The following is a 19,422-nucleotide window of genomic DNA, read 5'->3' as shown; positions in this document are numbered from 1 at the left end:
TAAACCACGACACAGGGTTTAATAAGAAAAGATGTTACTTTAGGCTAAGAGCAAGGACTTTCTCACTCCCTGCACTTCATCTTGTCCATAGTAACCTGGTACCTTACTGTGTTGCTCAGTTCTGTGCTCAGACAATTATTCAACTTCAGCTTACTTGAGAGTTTTTCTCTTTACATAGAAAATCGGGCTCTCCAGTGTACCAATTTTTCATTTCTGTGGAGTTCTGCAGAGTAAAATTAAATTCCACATACTTTATGGGGCTCAGAGCCTTTTATTTTAGTAATAAATCTCTAAATTTATATTTAGAAATTCACTATACGTTGATGCACTTCCGTATTCCCTTATTTGTTACATGGAAGTAATAGCTGTCAGCTGAGTCATAGAGGTGTCGTTCTAGGTTTCTTACAGCACGAATCTAAATGTGACCCTTTCCACAATGCAGCACGATTAGCCTCTGTTACAGATTAGAACAGGGGCAGCTGAAGCGAAGCACCCAGGGAGTTGCAGTGTCTTATTGTTTGTTTCTTCAAGAATTGCCTTTCTTGACCAGTCATTTTTAAGTGAGAGGAAATTATTGAATAAAATGTAGACGTTGAACCTGCTCACATTAACACTTCTCCCTGCAAATTTAATTCCATTCCTGTGTTTTTAAGTGACTCCTCAAGAGAAATGTAAAAAGAATTCGAATATTTTTGGTGAGGTGATGCACAGAAACAAGCAGATCTTTGTAATCTGCCCTATTGTTTTCTGTTTACTCTGACAGGTTAGCTTCGAAATCTTGCAGAGCTCTCCTCAGTATGTGCTGAAAAGAAAAGCAGAAACTATTAACAATGGCCTTCAAGCTATTGAAAAGATGTTACAACAGAAGAGTGAAAACGTTGCAAAAGCCAAAGAATTTCAGAAGGTAATCTTGCCAAAAAAATTTTGTGAATGCTAAAAGATTTTTGATTGTTTCTACAGAGCCTGGTTTAGCAGGAGCGTAAAGTGGCCCTCCGTTCATTTTATGTCTGTAAAAGGAGAAGTACAAGCAAGCATTTAGCTGGTGAATATTTACCAATTCTTTCTCACAGGAAAATACGTGGTTTTTTCAACTATGAATTACACAGGTAGATGCAGAGTGTTCTGTTCCTGTCGTACCAGTTCTGAAATCTTTGCATTTCCACATGCCCCACATGCAGAACAAATAACTCTGCTGTTATCTTTGAGCCTGACCATATATTTCATTTCCCCTTTCTCCACATGCAGCAAATCTGGGATATGTTGGACCTGTGGCATTACAAACTCAATGAACTGGATGCAGAAGTGCATGATATAGTAGAGCAGGATTCCTGCCACGCACAGGAGTTGATGGATATCTTAGTGACCCCCCTTCAGCAGTACCAACAGGTCTCGCAACTTGCTGAGCGCAGAACTGCCATTTTAAACAAGGTAGATGCAAATGTAAAAGTTTGAAAAAAAATCACATCTTATAAAAAACAAATAAAGGCTTTGCATAAAACATCATCAAAGGCTGTCACGTGAGTAAAGAGTCAAAAGCCTGCTGGAGGTGCATTGGCTTGTTGTAGCTAAGAGTTTCTGGAGTGGCAAACCTCCAGATGCTACTCCAAAGGACTGGCACTGCACCACAGTTGACGGGGGTTAGCATGGGAAATTCATGCCCCTGGCTGGGTGATGAGGTGATTCTCTATGACTCTGCTAATGGGCTATCTATTAAAATAACATTGACGTATAAATCGCAACAATGCCCCCATGAAATTGTAAGCACCAAAATTACCTTTGATTAGAGGAGATAGCCTGAAATCATGAAACTGTTTCAAAAAAATTACGATCTTTATTTCACCATACTAATTTAACTGACGATGATGAAAATGCATCCCGTTTTCTTTTAATTTTGTCCATAGATGTGTTTATCCTATACAGTGAATAGAAATGCATTTGTGCCTTTTTGTAAAATCCTGTAATTTCCTAGACTGCCAACAAGATGGAAGAATATGATGAACTCTTGAAGAATGTGAAGGTTTGGATAGAAAACACCAACTGCTTGCTAAGAGCAGATGCTCAAAATGACTCTGCAAAAAGCTTACGCAAACATAGTGATGACCTTCAGGTAAGTGTTAATGCAGATATATGGTCTTGTTAGAACTGGTTGCTCTGTACAGACACAATTTTGCATTCTTAGGTCTTACTGACATAAATAATTTACCGTTTTCAATAAATCCTTTAAGTGAAAAATAGTTATAGCTGACACTCATGAAATATAGATGGATATTTTTCGGTGTTGGACATATCTATCTTGTGAAAGTGCTGAACTGTAGTACATCTATCTTCCAAAAATATGTGATTGTCTTCTGTTACCCTGTGATTTCCAAAATCTATGAACGTTTCTGTGACAAAAGCTTATTGTCTCTGCATTTGTGGTTTGGAGTGTTTTATGTGTTCTGGGCTGGGAAGCTAGTGGATTTGGAAATGCACCCAAGGCTTGTATTAGAGTTGAGACATGCATTCAGTCCTTTCCTTCAGTGGATCACATGCATTTCTTGCAACCCTCACTGTTCTTCATGAAGACATTCACTGTAATTAATCCAAAAGCTCATCCAGTTAGCTGCAAGAGATGGGAAGAATCTTCCCATTATGCACAACCGGAGCAGGCTGGTGTGCAGAAACCCCTTTTCAGGTGTCTGGCTGACATGTCTTGTTCATGTACTTGGAGTCAGCCTGACCATGGCACAGGAGCTGGAGAAGAATCTTCTCCAGGATTTCATACTTTTCATTTTGGGGGTGGGACCTCTCTCTGAGTTTGAAATCTTCCTCTTCATGCCTTTTGTCATGCTCACGTAGACTTTATCTAATTGATTCCCTTAAAATCGTGGCATCAGTCTCTGAGTTTTCTGCCTGCAGGATGCAGCAGTTCAGTTCCCTTAGGAGTGAAGTGTTTTAGTCTGAACTAAGCTTTTGGGAATATATGCAATGATCAATGACGTACAGTAAATTAAAACTGATTCCTTCTGGTCCTAACCTCTGTGAAACTTTCATGTTCATTGATGGATCAAACTAAGCTCTTATTTTGTCTCCAGATGGCTTTGGAAGACTCAGAGCAAAAGCAAAATCTTCTACACAGTGTTTACTTGGAGCTGGAGGAGCTAACACCAGTCTTTGAAACAGATAGTGTAATGCAACAGCTGAATGAAATAAGTGATCAAGTAGCAACTTTACAGCATGAGATAGCAGAGATTCTTCCACAGATCCAGCATGTGGCTGATGTAAGTTTGGGTGATCTGTAAGTGCCTTTTATCAGAGCTTCGTCATATGTTATGAAATACAACTTATATTGCTTGCATAAAAACAGCTGGTTTTAGTAAGTGTGCGAAGTGAGGAAATTAGTTGTTTGGAAACAAACCATCAGAAGGTGTTTGGTATCTAATTAAGCTGTAAAGTTCGGGAGTATTGCTGAAACTCCTTGTTTAGGAGCAGAAATGCAGTGCTTGTTGACTGGCAAATTAAAAGAGCTTATCTTGCTGGAGGGTAGGGCTCCTGTTCAGAGGCACCTGGACAGGCTGGAGAGATGGGCTGATAGAAACCTCTTGAAGTTCAACAGAGACAAATGCAAAGTCCTGCACCCAGGAGGGAACGTGTCCAAATACCAATAAAGGCTGGCAGCCAACCAGCTGAAAAGCAGCTTTGCCAAAAGGACAGGTGGTCCTGGTGGACAACAAGTTGATCATGACACAGCAGCATGGCCTTGCAACAAGAAGGCCAACAGCATCCTGGGCTGCCTGAGCAAGAGTGTAGCCATGAGGCCCAAGGGAGCAATATCTTTCTTTTTGGCACCTGTGAGATCACATGTGGGTGCTGTGCTCAGTTTTCGGTTTCCCAGTGTAACAAAGACATAGACATACCTGGAGCGAGTCCAGGAAGGCCATCAAGGTGGTCGGGGGACTGTAGCACAGGATGTAGGAGGAAAGGCTGGGAAATCTGGGTCAGTTCAGCCTGGAGAAGAGACATCTTGGGGTGGGGGGGCAGGTATTACTGCTACATAATGGGAAACTATAGACAAGATAGAGCCAGACTCTTCTTGGGGTGTGCAGAGAAAAGATGAGCAGTAACAGACCTAAATTACAACAAAGGAAATTCCATCTATGTATTAGGAAGGATTTTTTTTTGCAGTGACATGGGTCAAACACTAGATCAGAGGCCCAAGGTGGGGGTAAAATTCCCATCCCAGGAGATACCCAAATGTCAACAGGATCAGGCCCCAAACGACCTACTCTGATGGGCACCAGAGACCTCCCAAGGTCCCTTCCAACCTAATTTATTCTGTGACTCTGTCTCCGTGAGAGTTCACAAGCAGCTTACTGCATGTGAATCCTTTTTCTATCTGACAAAAGATGACTCATATAGGAAGCTGCAACAGTGTAATTAGACCAGTTTCCTATGCTGATACTGGAAACTACTTGTCACTACTGGTAATTTATAATGTGACTTTTCAAGGATATTTCAATTCTGTACTCAGGGTTTAAAACAGACCAGGTGACCTTAGATAGTTAATTCCTCCAGAAGTTATGATGATACATAATTTATAATAACTAGCCTTTTGATTGGTAGCATCCACTAACATATCCTGCATATGCTGCACTTGTTTTTGAGTATTTCTTTTTAAATTTAAGTGAAAGGCAGAAATGTGAGCTGGCTTTGGTATTTGTACTACCTACAAATATTCTCTTTGTTTGCAAAATCTAGGAATTGGATGCCATTGAATCTCATGTGAAAGTGTTTGAGAAGGACATTGCCAAAATGAAGACAATCCTGTCATCAGAAGATCTGTTAGAATTTTCTCCTAAAGACCAACTTAAACATGGACAGGTCCGTGAAAACTCCTGTATAGGCTTTTTTCCCTATATATTTATGCATGAGTTAGCATAAATATACTTTCACAAGCATGACGCTGTTTTGTGACTGCAAACTACCATGAACAAGTTTTTAGTGTATGACTTTGAAATGTTAGTATCACACAAATTCTGACTCTCGGGTCAAAAAATGAAAGTATTATTTCAGTCATGATTTCGGCTATATGTTCCTACAGTGGCAAGTAGTGCAATCCAAGAGGAGCATATCGGTAGGGCAAAACAGTTGATGCAGAGGACCTGATATCTGTGTTATATGTCTTGGAGGTTTACTTTGGACTGATCCTGTAGAACAGACATCCATTAGTGGCTGGGTGTCTTCAGAGGCTCTTCTGCAGAGTATCTTCTACTTTAGTTTCATTTGAAAGGAATCCAGTTTGCATGCACCAAGACAACTGCACAATGTAAACCCTAAGGTGAGACTGTTGGGAGAGCCCTTCAAGAAGCACAGTCATGGTTGAATGAAAACATTTGAAATGAAAGCACTATTGAGAACATGCCCATAGAGAACTTGAGTATGTAACAAGCACACATTGTCGGACATACCTGCCATATTTGAGTGTCTCCATTTTTGGAAAGTTTATGGCCTGACTTTCAGAGACACTTGCTGCACATCACTCTACTTAGCATCAAACAGTAAGAAATCTGAAAATCAGGCCCTATTTTTCAAAAAATGGAGGCAAAATTTAGCAGATGTTTCTGGAAATGTGGGCTGGAGTGACTTACCATAAAACCATTTCATCATGCAGGGACTTCACTTGGCCAGATGGTTTTCCTTTCTCTACTGAGTGAAGTAAAGCACAGCATTATGGTATCTTTTCTTTTATACCACATGCAGTCCACGTTGTTAACTGACTGAAACGCAAAAAGCATGGGTTCAGTTTCAGGGGAGCGGTAAAAATGTCGTCATATCTCTCATAGCTTTGTTATCCAGAGAATGATTTTGTAATGGCTACATTATATGGAAAAACTAAAGTAATATTTCTTCTGGAAAATAATGTTCACCTACTTCCTCATTTTAAATTGAAGCCTGGGTAGTACGCTAATAACAAAAAATCCCTGATACAGGCTGTGCTTATGAATGAGAGAATAAGCATCTCTATCCCAATTGGAGCCTTTAAAAATGAAATCTTCTTGAGAGGGAATTTAACAAAAATATTAGTAATTAAAAGGCTCAGACGTGGTTTGTATTTTTTTTTTTTTTCTTCTGAAGTTCCCAGCGGAATGAGGTCTCAGTAGGATTTCATATTTCTTTAGGAGAACCAGGAAGCTGTGAGTTGGTATTGCCATTTTGTCGTTCCTAAGTTGATCACTGAGTCTTCCATAAAACATGGATTGTGGTATGAAACTGCACATTTCTCTTCATCCAAAACTGATAAAGCTGATTGTAAACTGTGCATCCGCTGGCGTGTTGTGATATGAAATGCTGTCTTTGACAGGAAAGCCGTCTTCAGAGGTTTCTCCTGGCTTCCATCCTGGTTCATCATCTCAGCTATGTTGACAAGACTGTTTATAGGACCATCATAAAATGGCTAGCTTTAACATAGGACATTTCATGGTTGGTTTGCAGCACAAAAAAGAAAAATCAGAGTTGTCTAGAGTGACATTAAAGGGTTTGCACCAGTTTTTTAACTGTCTTCACTGCCAAAGATGCACTACTTTGAAATGACACGCTTAGTAATCTGAGTGTGACCCTTTTTTTGTCACTGTGCGAACTTTATGTATGTATATGCAGAAAAAGCAGAATTGTAAATGTAAGTTATATCTTACTCTTGCTTTAGACAACCTCACCATGGATTTTCACTAATTTTTTGCAAGATTAAAATATTCTTCCTTCTTAAATGGGAAACTCACAAAAGAGAACTTTTGCACATCATGACAGTGGTATAAATTTTCAGTGTTCATTTTTCCAACTCAGTATCCATCATCCGTCATCTATGCTGTATCCTAATAGGTTATACTTGACCATGTTGGTCCAATGCAGAAGGCCATTGTTCGTATACAGTCCTATGAAGAAGCACTTCGGCTACCAGGGGTGGAAATGCAACCTTTCTCAGTCTTCCAGAGAGCAAGAAAACTCTTGAGAGAATCGAAGAAATTAGAAAAAATTACTAAGGAACAAAACAACCTACTGGAGGTAATTGATTTTTTTTTTTTTTTTTTTTTACTGTCACCTACACCACCTTTATTTTAGAATAATTTTGATCACTAGACAATATTGTTTTTACAGGCATATGGTTCACCTATTTTATCTTCTATGTAATGGTTTGGGGATTTTTTTTGTTCTGTTTTTTTCTTGTATAATTTGATACTACAACAAGGCACACTGGATAGTCTTGACATTCATTTCAGTTTTCCAATTAGTCACAACTGACACCATATGTTTTAGCATATTGTAGAAGAAATGAAGGCCCAAGTGTCTTATGACCTAGGTTTGCACAACTGATTATTGATGTCCAGTGTTATATGCAGGTGCTCACATCTGCAACGTTCAAGTCCTTAAACATATCTTGAACATGGAAATTCTTTGTTGACAGCCATTAGATAGAAATTGCTGACAATTAATAGCAGAAAGTCTTTTACTAAAGATGATCTTCCCAAATCAGTGAGCCAGGAAAGTGACCATTTTCTACCACCGTCGCTTGGTTAATTCATTGTTTTGAGGCAGCGCTCTCCTGCCGTCAGAAGGTCCCATGCAAGGATGTGTCTGCATAAGTGAGCATCTGACAGGGGGCTTGGAGATGCTGTTGGCCAGACCAGGTTTGGAAACAGAAGTGATGTAACAGCATCGGCGTGACACACGGCTGTAGGAGAAGGCAGTGCCGGTGCGGTCAGTGAGTGTTAACTCATGGGCGGTATGAATTATGAAACAGCTATGCTGGCTCCAAACCTGAAATAGTATCTCTGCAGCACTTCACTGAGCGATGTGGTTGTAACATCTCAGGAGGGTTTTAATTCAGGGATATCTGTGTCGTGCTCCATTGCCCAGGGTAGATATACTTGGAGGCAGTCTGGAGTTTGGTTATGCATGTTCCCATATCAACAGAGGTATGAAAATTCTCATGTGACCCATCCATTTCTCAGCGGGATGATAGCAGCACCTAGAAAAATGATACAGTATCTTTGCTGGTTTGGTTTTCCAGTAAAGCAGGATGCTTTAGAACATCTAACTTCTTACTGGGCATTTCGGAGGCCAGGCAGACACAAGTGGCAGCTAAAACATGAATGTCCATCTTTGATTTTCAGTTTGTGAAATTAACAGCACCACACCAAGAGAAAAACTCAGACATGCTACATGACTAATGCATGCTTGGAGTTCAGAAAAAGCGATGACTATGTGAGATCCGTATGAACCTATGATCTTTTTTTTTTTCAGTCCATACAATTTCTTATGTCTGAAAAATGGATGTGATAAAACGTACCTTTTTCAGAGACTTACCAGATTAAATGCTCGAGAATTTTCAAAACACTTTAAAACTGTCAGAAACAGGGTGCTTTGCAATTATAAAGTGTTATCATGAGACTTCTAACTGGTTTATGTGGAGCATTAGGTCAAGGTTTAGATTTTTCTCCCTTTCGAAACAGCTGTAACCTTTTTTACTCAGCATCTGCCTTTATCTTAGAGGCATCCAACAATCTGTAGCTGAGTGAAATTTCTCTGTGAGAAAACAGATTTGAAAAATTGCAATTCTTGGCAGCTAGGATATCAAACTGTGCAAAAAAGATTTTCCAGTCCTGTGGAATGTGTTGAAAGCAAGCAGTACAAGATACAAGTCTATCACCAGCTAAGACATAACAAAGGATAAAGCTAGTAAAGGATGGCATTTTGAGTGCTGCACTAGGAAGATAGTAAGTATCCTGATAGAGAGGAAAGCAAATGGGAGGCAAGCTTCCTGTATAAATATATACATAGGGGTTTTTTTCCTGAAGATTATTTTTTAAATTTTAGTGTTTGGATGCGTTAGCCCGTATTTTGCTATCGGTGGTGCAATAGGATATTGCACTAGTAACTTTTTTATAATTAAGTTGCAGTGTAACACCTGAAGAAGTATAACAGAAACAAAACCTGTAATAGGTAGTGTAAATGCTTTGGGGCAAGATTTTAGGTGACTTAGATCTGTGTTGAATGTTGCCCTGTTTTTTATTATGGCCTGTCAATTACCACACCTGTCACTACCTAAATAATGTCATCAGGAAGAGGAGCTGGAAGCCGCAGCTGCTTCTACAGGGTTTTTGTGCAAGAGAGTGGCAGTATTTGCATATTTGATGATTTACCGTGCTCATTTTTAGTAAGCTCTTCCTTAACAAATACAACGCCTGCCTGCACATACACTACAGCAGGTGGGCCTTTTCCGTGGGTAGGTCTTTTAGTATTACCACAATATGAAAAGAGCAAATGTTAAGCAGGAAATAACTCAAAAGAGAGGCAACACTTCTAGGAAGAGACTCAGTCCCACATATATGGCATAATTTATGTTATATTAGGAAAAGGATAAAATAAGATTTTTTGCCACTCAGTGGAAGGCAGGGAATTACACGGGTTATCTTCAGGCAAGTGGCTATATTCACATATTGGCCTGTGAGAGAAGACATTGGAGTCTCTGTACAGAGTATTCATATTCTTTAGTTAGTCAAGGAACTTGAGGTAATGTTTTACCTATTACTAAACAGTCCTGTTCATGTGGAAGTGAAGGTATGGGTAAGAGAATCTCTCCTTTAGAAGAACTTTTAGTTTCTTATTAAAACAGCAGGAAAAGACCTACTCTTTTTTTCCCTCCTCTGATTCTTTAGCTATGACATTAAGATTATAGTCCATAATTAAGTACCTTCGTCTCCAATTTTGCTTTTTTTTTTAAGTGGGGAAAATAGTTTTTTCTTCCATTTAAAACCTGTAAGTAAAAAAAAAAAATCACTCAGAACCTTATTAGTTTGTGTTTTATTGAGAGGGAGTACTACTGTGAGGAAGTGAGTAAAGAAACTGTTCATAGTAGGAGAGACTCTTTGCTCTGAAAGGCAGAGTCTGTGCATGCTTTGCAGAGAGAGTTTTCAACCTGTCAGGCTGTTCAGGGGCTGCTGTCAGCAGAGAAAGTTCAAGCCTGTTGACAATAGGCTGCGTTTTTTTCAGTACCTTTTGCAGACACCTGAGGAACAGTCCTTAGATATTCTTTGGTTCTCAGCCCATGAGTCGGAAAACACAGAGCCACTAAATGTTCTGCAAATTAAATGTTTTCACAAAATACTCTGATTTGTAGATATAACAATTTCTTAATTACCTGAGACATCGTGACACGCTGTGGCTGACAAACATGAGCAAAGTGTATGGGGAGGTTGCTGATTTCTGCATGAACAGTAAAGCATGGGGGTTGATGAGATTTTGCTGTCACTGTCAAATGAGAAAAAGTGAATTTGGCTGTTTATAACATATAATATGTTTTCCTATAAGTCATGTAAAAAGAGGAAGCTCACACAAAGTGGAAATACTTATCATTTTTATAGGAGGTATTCAAATTGTTAGATAATGTGGTTGGCTTATCCTCTGAGCTGCAGTGTTTGCCTGGTGTACAGCACAGTTCATTTTTGGTCAGTGCAGAACTAGCTGGCAGTAAAGACCTTAGCACCAATAAAAAACAGGTAGGCTTTCTAACTCAATATGAAACCCTGTCATTTCTCTTTTTTTTTCAACCTTTTCTAAATTGTAGTGAATGCAATTAAATATGCTCCATTTGCATTTCATATCCAAATTCATAGCTCTACTCTGAAGTAAGCAAAGATGTGCTCCTAGGCAGAATACCCCACCATACTTTGGCTTATAGATAGAGCAGTTTGTTTGTCTTTAGCAAGTGAATAATAAAATGCATGAGGATAGGGTTGTGCAAAGTTAGCTGAATTAACACAGCTAACTTTTACGTGTAACTAGAGATGCAAAGGAGGCTTCTTCAGTATAAGTTTGTTGCATTACTGACGCATTTGTTTATGTACTAGTTAATTCAAAATGATTTATGAGAATTACTATTTCTCAGGAAGCTGTAAAGAAAACAGAAGAATGTGAGCAAGAAATTGAAAAGTTGAAACAATTCTTAAAGAACCACTTGGTAGAAATATCCCATGAAGATCAACCACTGGCTCAGAAGACTCATTGTCCAGAGGTGGGTTTCATTGTTTTCTCTCTCATGTCTGTTATTAACAGTGTCCTAATAGTGTCCTGACTAACAGTAATCATGACAATGCAGAGCACTGAGAAGTAGCAGTATGCTTCCCCTCCCCACCACAGTCAAGCAGGCAATTGAATGCCATGGGGTGACTACGCATACGTAAGTTGACATATACCAAGAGATATTACAATTAATATTAGTTTGCAAGTAGGGTATATCTTTCATAATATATTCCTTATTGACTTTGATGTGTCGTTTGTACCTATATCAACTTGCAAGGAAAATTTAGAGTGCTGTTTTCATGACAGCTGACAGCTGTTTTGGTGAAACAGTATGCAGCACTGATAGCTTGCCTGTGCTCAGCATCCTGCTAATGTTGCTGAGGTAGCAGCTTGGGATATAAGGAGAGAATTGAGTCTATTTCTGATCACTGACCGTGCAATGGCACTTTTGGTGATCCTGGTTAGGGTTAGATTCTTTAGACTCCTTTCCTCGTCCTCACTGCCACACTGTGTTTTCATCAACTGATAAACATGTGTTGCTTTTCTCCCTGCAGTCGGCTGCTTTCTGTAATGGATGAATTGATTATTTAATGCAAAAATAAGATGTGTTTTAAGGACAACACTGCAGAAAGCAGGAAATGACTAATTAAGTGTAATAACTATTTATAAAGTGCCTCTGAAATGCTCAGCTTTTTGCAGTCAGTCACAATAAAGTTAATACACATAGATTGTACTTGCCTAATAACTATAATCACTCGGTAGGCTCCTAAGTACATAGCTGCTCTGCTTTTAGGTGGTTGGATGTTGGAGGCTTGATGCTAGTACTAAGCATGACTCATTTCCTGATTCTTAGTTGGTTTTGTCTTTGAGTGTAGGACTTTCTGTTTAATAGCTCTTGTTTTAGAAGAAAACCTGTTTCACAATTGTAGCATTTCATGAATAGAAGTGGGCAATGGAATTGCCCATCTTATTGAGGGGCTTCAGATGAAGAAGTGATGTTAATAAAGATTCGGTTTCTGAGGAGGTTTTTGGCTAGTTAAGTTTGCAAAACAGCAGCTGGTAAATGTATGCTGTAAAGTCTTCTCCTGCAATGAAACAAATAGAAATACTGTTCTTAGTGGACATTTATAGAAATATGCCAAATTATCATCGATGGCTGTTTATTCATTCCAATGACTTTTTCTTACCTCTACCTTTGGAAGATTCAACCTTGTGTTTTAGAGTGTACAAAAGGAAAAAAACATCCTTGTCTGAGTAGAGTTCCCATGTCCTTTGAAAATTTGCTGGGGTCCCTGCCTCCACTTTCCCTGACATGCAGCCACACTAGCGTTATTAACAGAAGAAACTATAGTCGAGACAGAACTGGCAGTCTTACTGCTTTCATCTATCACAAATTATTATTTTGCATAGCATTATTCACACCGTGATAGAGCATGGTGTGGAATCAATGCTGTTCTTATTTCAAGCCTAGCATCAAAGCTTGCTCTGATGGACTGAGCCCAGTGTGCAGTGGGATATTTAGCCATGTTTCAGTTTTCTGAGCAAGCATCAATGCTTCAAAGAGCTATAGCACTTTCAGTAATGAAGGGAGTAGGGCATTTTATTCCTTGCCCTGTCTTACTCTGTTATTTGTTGTGCTTTCTTTGCTCATCTGGAGGCTGGGTGGTAAGGAAAGGCCCTAGCAGCAAGTTCTAAGGGCAGAACACCGGCTAGAGCAATAGTCATGGCCAGGGAGGAGACCAAGGCAGATTTATTTCCCCCTTTGTTAGTGCAGAGTTACTTGGATTATTGTTTAATCCCTGCAGAATGTTAAATATTTTCCTTGTACTTTGTTGGGAACCATTGCTCCCAATATCACATTCAAAGACATGGGATAATTTTGGTCCTAGCTGTGTCACTAAAACCCACCGAATAATTTTTTTCCTTCTTTTAGGCCAGCTTCAGCAAAGAAGGCTCAGCCCTGAGCTACACTTATTGCTGTCTTTGCCCTCATCAAGGCTATCCCAAGTGTTTTGTGTCAGGTTTCCAGAGAAGATAGTTGGAAGTAACATCGCCTACTCTGACACACAGAATAATGTAACCCAGCTGCATTCCCTCTGTCCTGAAGGAAACTCATATTCCCATGGCTATGCAGGACCTAGTTAGAATTAGTCATGCAGCCTTTCACATTTCCTTCCAGACTACCAACCTCTGCATTACAGATGGCAAGTGCTGTCCTGAGCTGAATCTGTTGCTGCTGTTTTGCGTATATCTGGACATCACCTGCACTGATAATGGGGAACTGTCCCAATGCCCTGAAAAAGCAAAAAGGGGAAATAGCCCGAGTCCCAGTAAGATGCATCACTGGTATTACCTGTTACATTACTGTTTGGTTAAATAAGAAAAATGGATGCTTACAGATGTTGTTGCTCCTTAGGGAGAAATGGAAGCTGTAAAAGAAGAAATCATAAAGCTGTGCCAAAGAAAGGAAGATATCCTTACTGGAATGAAGAATTCAATGTCTGAGCTTCACCAGCGCTTAGAGGAAGAAGTGCCTGAATCAGGAGATGAACCCACAGCCTCTGTATTAGCACAAAGTGACTTGATTGGGACTGATGTTTCTGGTCAGAAGGTAAGTGGTGCACCACATTGTGATCACTTCCGTGAGAGCCAAAGAGGGAAGGTAAATAACCCTTCTTCCTCCAGGAGGAGTGGCATGTGAGAGATGAGCACCCCTGCAGCTGTGAATCAATACTATTTCTCCTCCCTTTTTGTGTGCTTCCGAATGGACTGAGTATGATGCATGTCTTGGAGAAGGCAGGAGAGAGGTGTGCGTCTGGTTATTTTTTAGCATGAGCAGATGCAACATGAACTTTGCATCAAGCAATCAACAGCAAAATGCTCCATGTGTAGTTTTGTCGATAATCAGTTGTTCTGGGATTTTTGGTAAATTGTTTTCATGGAGCAAAATGAAATTTGTCCTGATTGTAGCTGTGATGTTGAAACATTACAGCAGAGAGAAAAGTCCCAATTTTCAGAGGTGCTTAGTACCTGCAGCTTTCAATTACTTTAATGTAGGGTGGCAGATGTTCAGTGCTTCTCCAAAAGTGGACCCAAAGTGGTAACTTTCTTTTGGTTTGCAGGCAGAAAAGAAGAGGAGGCTTTTACTGTTCTTGTCATGAATAATTGGACTGTCTCTTCGTGTGTTTTTTTGTAGTTGAAAAAAAGAGGAATGATGTCTCTTCTACCTTCCTTAGATGAAGAATCAGAAGACTGTTCTTTCCACAGCAAGGTGACTTCAGTATATATCTTATATATACAGCTGTATATGTAAGATACAAGATTTTGGTACAGGACAAATTATGAAAAATGTGTGATCCGAAATACTTCAGAACAAAATGAAATATCTGTTATCACTCCAGGATACTAAGAAATTGCACTTGAGCCAGCCTACCTAATATTACAATACCAATATTGCACAGCACCTCATTCTGTAATGTGTGCTCCTACTTTTGGTGGGATTGCTTATACAGTAATTCCCCCTTTAGGCCCTTTAATGGCAAAATATGGGCCTAAATACCAATGTTTATATGTGGGAGTGGGGTTCAGACAGAATTAGGCAACCTCTGAAGTGCTAAAACTTAAAAGAAACAATCAAAATTATTTGTATGTTTGAGCTTAAGAAAAAAAGGACATGATCAGACTATTGGGAATGAAGTTAAGATAGAAGAGATTTCTGGGAGAATGGCAGAAACTGGGAGACACTGCTCAACAGGTTGCTCTGAATCTGGGGAGTCTGAATGCCCAGCTGAACTGCAGACAAGCAAAGGTGGGAGTAAAGTTTCATGATAAAGTTAATAGGTTTTGAAAAAAGAAAAAAAAAATCCATGAAAGTTTCTGCACACTTTCCTGCACCCTAGGGACTAAACGAGATGTATTCGAATGAAATCAGGAATGTGCAGAAGTGCTGGTGAGCTTGTAGCCTAGCTACCTGGTTGCACAGCACCTCACAGACTGCCTAGGCTGGTAGTGACCAGCTACTGTCATCTGCATCTCCTGGGAGGGACTGTGGCCTCAACCAGTTCTAAAGTATGTCCATTTCTCTGAAGTCCTTGCTATGGATATTAATTAGCCTTTTTGCTACATCCTTGCAACAAGAATCGAACGGAAATGTGGCAAAGAGGTGATAGAGTATTGGAAGAATTGCTTTAGGCTAGGCAAGGATGAAACTCCATGGCTAGACAGTGCGAAGAAATCCAAACAGCTGGGATAGAGGTGGTGTCTTACTACTCTGATCCAAGCACTTTGGTTTCAAGGTTTCTGATTCTGCACCTTCGTTGGTGCAGTTTTCTTTACATACAGGACTTTTTAGGGGGCAGGACAGGAGAAAGATTGTTTCTTGTTGGTTTTTTATTTTTTTAAATAGTGTGAAAAAAATTAGGATACTCTGAGGTCTCTAGAGAAAACTATCAGTGTCATTCCAGCTGCCATTGATCTTGCAGTAGAGCTATAGAGCAAGGGAAGAGGTGGGATTCGGGAAACACAAAATAGATAAACAAGGCAGAAATAGAGCAAAGTGTTACTACAGGTTTGCAGTAATTTACATTGCCTGAAGGAATATCTGAGCTTCTTGTTCACAAGCTAATGCTGAGCTGTAACTGCTTTCAAAGGGAAGTACAGCCACAGAGAAAGATGCAAGCTTTTGGCCTTCAGAAAGAGATGATGAAAGGCACAAGGAAGACAGTGCAACTTCCTGGTCTTCTGGTACCTTGTCAGATGGCATTGTTCAGGTAATGCACTCAGGTTTATCTCCACAGGGATGGGAACTCATCTTTGTGGAAAGGATCTGCACAAGTCCTAGGTAGGGCTGAAGTCTGCAAAGCAAGAGAACTGTAGAAATGCAGGTCATGATGGCTGTGTTTAGATCCTCCATCTTCCATATCACACTGAATCTTGTCGCTTAAAATCTCTTTTCCTGTTGCGCATATCAATCTATCTTAAGGGTCTTTTCCAACCTAAATGATTCTGTGAATCTATATTAATTTCTTCTAGCCTGACAAAAACCCCAAAGATAGAAATGCACATTTGGTAGCAGCAATTTGTTCACTAATTCCTGGGAAGGCTGTAAAATGTGCATTTTGTTGGGGGATGATTTGTGGAAGAAGTTCTCCTTGTACATGAGAAGATTAGCATCTAAAACACCCAGTTGGGTACAATTTTGGTGGCATTCTGCTCTGTTCTTCATCAATAATGTTGTGGTAACTGCAGTTGTTAGTCTCTGTATATCAATGTTGCAGGCATGAAAGAACTTCTCTCTGTGAATACTCTTGGGCCAGGACCAGTATAGGTTGAGTGGCTGCTACCCTTTGAGGCTTCTCTAGCACAACAAGGCAATAATGATACAAATAGTTCCACTGTTGCCTCTCTCTCTACAGGATGCTGATGAGATAATGCAATCACACAGTAAACATGGTGAGGAAATATCTATGCAAACTTTGCAGAGCACTGAAGACCCTGGCACAGGTGATGGCAGTCAGGCTATGGTGAGTTTGAAGGCCTGAAGAAGGCTGAACAAGGTGACCTTCTGAGCTCGTTGTATAACCTACCTAGTGGGCAGAGGCCCTGTTTCATTATGGTTATGCTACTGGAGTTTGTTGCAGTATTTATGGTATAGTAGGATACTTACAACCCTTTGTGGGCCTCTTCATATTGCTGCTTTGGGTGATAATAAATACATTTTGATTTGCTCCTTGAAAATCCAGTTTACTAGGGAACAAAATGGAGTATTTTCAGGAAGTAAGATGCTGGCATTCATATAGGCATGAACGGCAGGGTTCAAGTGATGTAAATATACATCAACTATGGGATTTTTAAGTGGCAGTTAAAGGAGAAATTAAGGAGATTGACACTCCTATATGTTGCTGCTTTGTGGAAGGTATGCTAAGGGAGGAGTGGGCAGCAGCTTATAGGCTGTATACAAAAGAGCATGTGGAAACAGACATGAATGCTCCAGGAAGGCCAGGAGCAGCAGACTGGTAGCAGAGCAGCCTCAGCTCTCTGGGTTTAGAGCATGGAAGAAGACAGGATCTGTCATTGCCTGGGGCAGGAGCAGGCCCCCAGGTCACTTTGTCTCCCATTCCCCCTGACTCCTTCCATCGTGCCTAACCTTTAATTTATAGTTAAAAAAACATAGCAAACTATTAAAACCCAGCCAGCAGCACAATATATTCTGTATTGGTATTAAAGAAATAGCCTCGTGTCAGTGTATTATATATGATGTAATTGTATGTGCGATCTCTCTGTGTTTTTTCTCTCTGCTACGCTGTGATGCTGTTGGTCTCTGCATGTGCAGGACATATCTAAGCTCCCTTTGCAGCTGCAGGAGATGTAGTCACTGCAGTACCCAAGCACAGCGAGCAGTTCAGCTGAGCTTGCACTACTACTCTGTGTCAGGCTGAGCTGAACCCCTGGCTGCACTGAGTGAATCTCCATTGAGGATCATGGGAAGTTAGACACCTGTATTCAACCTCCAGCTGAACGTTTTGGGTTTCCAGGAGCCTTACAAGACAACATACGCCCACCTGGCACTTCTGTGTGCCACCGTGTTTTGTCAGCATCTTGCCTTCGGGGGCACCCACAGCCTGTTAGACCCAGTGATACAGAAGTTCAGTGGAGCGGTTTCTCGGGCAGGACACGGCAGCTCGGTGGTCTGTGGAGAGAGTGCTGTCAGGCTGTGAGCCAGGGTCCTTCTCTGCTCAAGTAGACAGGTTTTTTAGAGAAGGCCTCCTTTCTCAAACCATACCAGACAGCTTTTTTGCTTGCAACATCTTTTCCACTTCAGTGTTTTGCTACACTGTGACATTTCCATATGCTACACAACTCCCTGTAACGAGTGATTTTTTTTTTTTTTTTTTTAAATTATTTACAAGATCAATTACTATTTGGAGGCAGGAAGACATTTATTTTCATAAATGGTAAATCTATTTGTTTTCCCTAGAGATGTGCATATGTGTAGAGATTTATGAAGTCGATTATATTTATGTTCTCCATTTAGAGCTTAACTGCATGCTAAAATTAAATAATTCCTATTATCTTAGTGATTGCTAAATGATACCATTTCCTCCCTCTGGCATGTTGTCCCTCCCATGCAAACATACCTGCTTCCAAATTCAGTTATAGCAGCCTGAAACACAATTTAGGATTCAGAAAAACATTTGAATTACTGGATGAGGAAGAAGACAGTTTACAGTTGTTTTGAGGGGAACAAAGGGTCCAATATGCCAGACAGACCCTCCTCTTAGAGAAATCTGCTGCCTCCCTGGGGCCCAGGTTAAGGACATCACTAGGAAACTTCCTAGCCTGATACAGCCCTCGGACTATTCCCAATTATTGCTTTTCCATGTGGGTGGCGATGAAGCCGCAACATATAGTCCAAGGGCAATCAAAGGAGACTTCAGGGCCTTGGGATGGTTGGTAAGGGAATCTGGAGCACAGGTAATTTTTTCCTCTATCCTTCCCGTTGCGGGCAGCGACATTGGAAGAAACAGATGGACCCAGTCTACGAATACATGGCTCCGTGGCTGGTGTCACTACCACAATTTTGGGTTTTTTGATAATGGGATGGACTGCACGGCACCAGGCCTGCTGGCGTCAGATGGGATTCACCTTTCTCAAAGGGTGAAGAAGGTCTTTGCTCACAAGCTAGCGGGGCTCATTGACAGCTTTAAACTATGACAGCTTTAAACGAGACTTGAAGGGGGAGGGGGATAATATCAGGCTTGCCCGTGACAAGCTGTGGGACGACACACCAAGGTTAGAGGGACGGGATGCTAGTGAGGGCCCTCAGCTGTTACTCTGAGAGGTGCTCCACGTAGATGAGCCAGGGGCTCCTGAGGTAATAGGACCCAACAGGGAAACACTGGTGAAATACTTCAAAGGTATGGGGTGTTACTCTAAGAAGGTGACACAGCCAAGAGCTCAGCTGGAGTGCCTCTACACCAATGCACGCAGCATGGGCAACAAACAAGAGAAATTGGAAGCCACGGCGCTGCTAGAAAGCTACCACCTAGTTGCCATTACTGAAAATTGGTGGGACTGGAGCGCAGCTATCAATGGCTAGGCTGCTCAGAAGGGACAGGCGAGGAAGGAGGGGTAAAGGGGTTGCGCTCAACATCAAGAAATGGATAGATTGTGAAGAGCTGTCTCTGAAGAATAGCCACGAGCAGGTTGAAAGCTTATGAGTAAGAATTAGAGACCGAGGCAACAAAGGGAACCTTGTAGTTGGTATCTACTACAGGCCGCTCAATCAAGGGGAGCCTATTGACGAAGCCTTCTTACTCCAGCTACAGGAGGCATCGCACTTGCAGGCTCTCATCCTGCTGGGGGGCT

General features: G+C 40.7%; 1 protein-coding gene across 1 annotated transcript in view; it reads left to right on the top strand.

Moving 5' to 3' along the window:
* Positions 1-763: 763 nt before the first annotated feature.
* The window catches only part of LOC104081964 (nesprin-2-like), a gene marked incomplete at both ends in the record, with an annotated part of 42,317 nt that continues 23,658 nt past the window's right edge, over positions 764-19,422 (top strand). The window contains 10 exons of the mRNA XM_009584898.1: positions 764-904; positions 1,246-1,428; positions 1,970-2,107; positions 3,075-3,260; positions 4,738-4,860; positions 6,856-7,038; positions 10,922-11,047; positions 13,472-13,666; positions 15,705-15,824; positions 16,470-16,577. Coding sequence (XP_009583193.1) covers positions 764-904; positions 1,246-1,428; positions 1,970-2,107; positions 3,075-3,260; positions 4,738-4,860; positions 6,856-7,038; positions 10,922-11,047; positions 13,472-13,666; positions 15,705-15,824; positions 16,470-16,577 — 1,503 coding nt within the window. The remainder of the gene's footprint in view (positions 905-1,245; positions 1,429-1,969; positions 2,108-3,074; positions 3,261-4,737; positions 4,861-6,855; positions 7,039-10,921; positions 11,048-13,471; positions 13,667-15,704; positions 15,825-16,469; positions 16,578-19,422) is intronic.

The sequence above is a fragment of the Fulmarus glacialis genome, unplaced genomic scaffold (assembly GCF_000690835.1).
Source record: "Fulmarus glacialis isolate BGI_N327 unplaced genomic scaffold, ASM69083v1 scaffold4599, whole genome shotgun sequence".
Classification (NCBI taxonomy): Eukaryota; Metazoa; Chordata; class Aves; order Procellariiformes; family Procellariidae; genus Fulmarus; species Fulmarus glacialis.
This window is presented reverse-complemented; position numbering and strand designations above follow the sequence as displayed.